The 2,824-nt window shown below is 50.6% G+C and overlaps 1 protein-coding gene across 2 annotated transcripts; it reads left to right on the top strand.

The window, feature by feature from the left end:
* The first annotated feature begins 65 nt into the window (after nucleotides 1-65).
* LOC122546143 (putative nuclease HARBI1) lies at nucleotides 66-2,692 on the top strand. Of its 2 annotated transcripts, XM_043684960.1 has the most exons (2): nucleotides 66-1,099; nucleotides 1,136-2,692. In XM_043684960.1, exons 1-2 carry the CDS (start codon nucleotides 547-549, stop codon nucleotides 2,224-2,226), a joined length of 1,644 nt encoding a protein of 547 aa, XP_043540895.1. In that variant the 5' UTR covers nucleotides 66-546; the 3' UTR covers nucleotides 2,227-2,692. The 2 variants fall into 2 exon arrangements, with proteins under 2 accessions (XP_043540895.1, XP_043540894.1); XM_043684959.1 differs by having other exon boundaries at nucleotides 66-2,692.
* Nucleotides 2,693-2,824: the final 132 nt, after the last annotated feature.

Here is a 2,824-nt window from a genome sequence, read left to right as displayed (position 1 = left end):
GGGAGGGGACAGAGAGAGAGGGAGACAGAAAGGGCAGAGGCGGGGGACAGAGGGAGAGGAGAATTGGGTGAGAGGGATAGAGAGAAGGAAAGAGACATGGGAGGATAGAGGGAGGGAGGAAGAGCGATAGGAGACAGGCTGAGGGGAAAGCCGGATAGAGATAGATGGAAACAGAGGCAGTGAGTGGTAGGGGTGAATAGAGCATGAGGGTGAGAACGATTGAGATAGAGTTAGAGGGGAGAGAAAAATGTAAAAGATAGAGACAAAGAAGTAGAGAGTGCCAGTGAAACAGATAGAAATATAGGGTTAGGAGACAAGTGTGACTGCTGAATAGATATAAATATAGAGAGAGAAAGAAGGAATTAGGGAGGGATAGAGAGAGAGAAATAGGAGGCGGACTGAGAGAGATAGACCAATAGCAGGAAAAGGAGCAATTGAGAGCGGGGGGGAGGGAATGACAGAAAGGGTGGGATCAAAAGAGGGGAAAGTAGCAATAAAGGGTGGGAGTGAGTGATTGAGGAATAGGGAAGCTTAAAGGTTGGGGGAATGGGGGCTTTGCTCAGTCTTCCCCTGGGCCTGGAGGATGAGGAGGAACAGAAAGATCTAAAGCTGAATCACGGAACTGGAATTAAAATGGGAACAGCAGTCAGACCTGAAGCAAAGGCTAGAGCAGACCTCCAGCCTGGAGCCAGAGCTAGACGGGTACATGGAACTGTGGCAAGATCTGGACCGAGACTCATAGCTGGACCTGGAGTAAGAGCCAGATCAAGATTTGAACTTGCGACAGTATTCAGACCTGGACTGGGACCACGGGCAGGATTCAGAGTGGGGGCAGCTCTGGGAGCAGGACTTGAAACTGGATTGGGAGCTGGATCCAGTGCAGGGATCGGACTCAGTGCCAGAGCAAATAGTGGACTTATAGCAGGACAGGAAGCTGCCTTCAAATGTGGCCTCCAAGCAGGAGGCGAACTTGGAACAGGAGTTAGAGGAGAATCTGTGGTGTGTGCTGGACTCCAGGCAGGAGCTGGGCTCCAACTTACAACAGGAGGGGAACTTGGAGCCGGATCTGTACTTGGAGTGGGAGCTGGAGTTGGTGCAGGTGCTGGACTTGGAGTGGGAGCTGGAGTTGGTGCAGGTGCTGGACTTGGAGTGGGAGCTGGAGTTGGCCTGGGACCAACAATTGGAGCAAGAGCAGGCCGGAGGCAAGCCAGAGACCAGGAACGGAGACCATACAGCAGGCGGGTGTTCAGGAATCGCACATCATACCTGAACCTGAGTGAAGAGCAGTGTGTACAGAGACTGGGTTTCAGCAGGGACGCTGTGACTGAACTGTGTCAGTTAGTCCAAGAACAACTGCAACCTCGCACCAGAGCCTGGACTGCGCTGCCTGTGGCTGTCAAGGTGACTGTGGCTCTGAATTTCTATACCACGGGCTCATTTCAGGCAGCAAGTGGCCTCATCAATGACATCACACAGTACGCCATCCACTGCTGCATCAGGGATGTAACTGAAGTGTTGTACTCAAAGAGGAACCAATTCATCAGCTTCTCCATGGAGACAGAGAGCCAGGAAGAACGGGCCCGAGGGTTCTGTCAGATAGCAGGCTTCCCTCGGGTACAGGGTGTACTGGACTGTGCACACGTGGCTCTGCGTGCTCCCTATGATGACCCAGGTGTCTACGTTAACAGGAAAGGCTTCCATTCTGTCAAGGTGCAGCTAGTGTGTGACCACCAGCAGCATGTGATGCAGGTCTGTTCCAGATTCCCTGGTAGCTCTCGCCATTCCTTCATCCTGGAACATTCCTCAGTGCCACCCCTCTTCCAGCCTGAGCAGCAGGTATTGGGCTGGCTGCTGGGGAGCTCTAGTTACCCTCTGACCAGCTGGATAATGACCCCCATCAGGAAGGCCCAAACCCCATGTGAGCATCGTTACAATCAGAGCCATGCTTCCACCCTGGCTACAGTGAGACAGACCATCGCACTCCTAAAGCACAGATTCCGCTGTCTGTCCAAATCAGGAGGCTCTCTGCAGTACAGTCCTGAGAGAGTCTCCAAGTTCATTGTTGTCTGCTGTATGCTCCATAACTTTGCCTTGCTAAGGGGACAGGTGTTGGCACCATCAGGGGAGGTGGATATGTGGGAGGAGGAGCAGGAAGATGAAGACTCATCAGATTTCACTGCTGCCATTGCCCTTCGTCAGAAAGTCATAGAGGAGGCCTTCAGCTGAATACTGTCTTCCATTCGGAGTGAACATCTGATGAGAACTCGTTTGTTAAATGGTCTCAGGGCAACAAGCCTCAACCCCTCCTCGTACATGATTGACTCGGGACTGCTGGGTCATCAGACTTTGGACTTCCAATGTTATCTGTCCAACACTCAGGACCAGTTCCAGCAATTCCCGCCATTCGAAGGAGATTCAAGAAGGAACAGAGCAGCAATAGTTTGGCTGCAAGTTGTTTAATGATTTTGGAATTGACATCTGCTTACGTGATCTGACGATGGTGGGATCAATAACTTCCTCAGGTTCTAGGTGTGGGAGTAATATCTGGAGCAGGGAAATGTCTACTTTATATAACAAACACTCTGGACCATTTTGTAGAAGATTGGTTTTATAACTAAGCAAAAACAAAGTTTCCTAATTTGAAATAAAAATGTGTCATGTAATTGTTTGATAAACTGTCCTTCATGTGTTCGTTGTGTCCCCTACCTTTTCCGAGTCGGTAAGACCATTGAGAGAATGGTACCATGTATCCTGAAAGGGCTTGGCGGAGGAGACGTGGAGTAGTTGTTTCCATTGTCACAGAGCTCCAGAACTAGATGAGGGA

This window comes from Chiloscyllium plagiosum, unplaced genomic scaffold (genome assembly GCF_004010195.1).
Source record: "Chiloscyllium plagiosum isolate BGI_BamShark_2017 unplaced genomic scaffold, ASM401019v2 scaf_4442, whole genome shotgun sequence".
NCBI classification, from domain to species: domain Eukaryota; kingdom Metazoa; phylum Chordata; class Chondrichthyes; order Orectolobiformes; family Hemiscylliidae; genus Chiloscyllium; species Chiloscyllium plagiosum.
The sequence above is the reverse complement of the archived record's forward strand: the minus strand, read 5'-3'. Positions and strand labels throughout refer to the sequence as shown.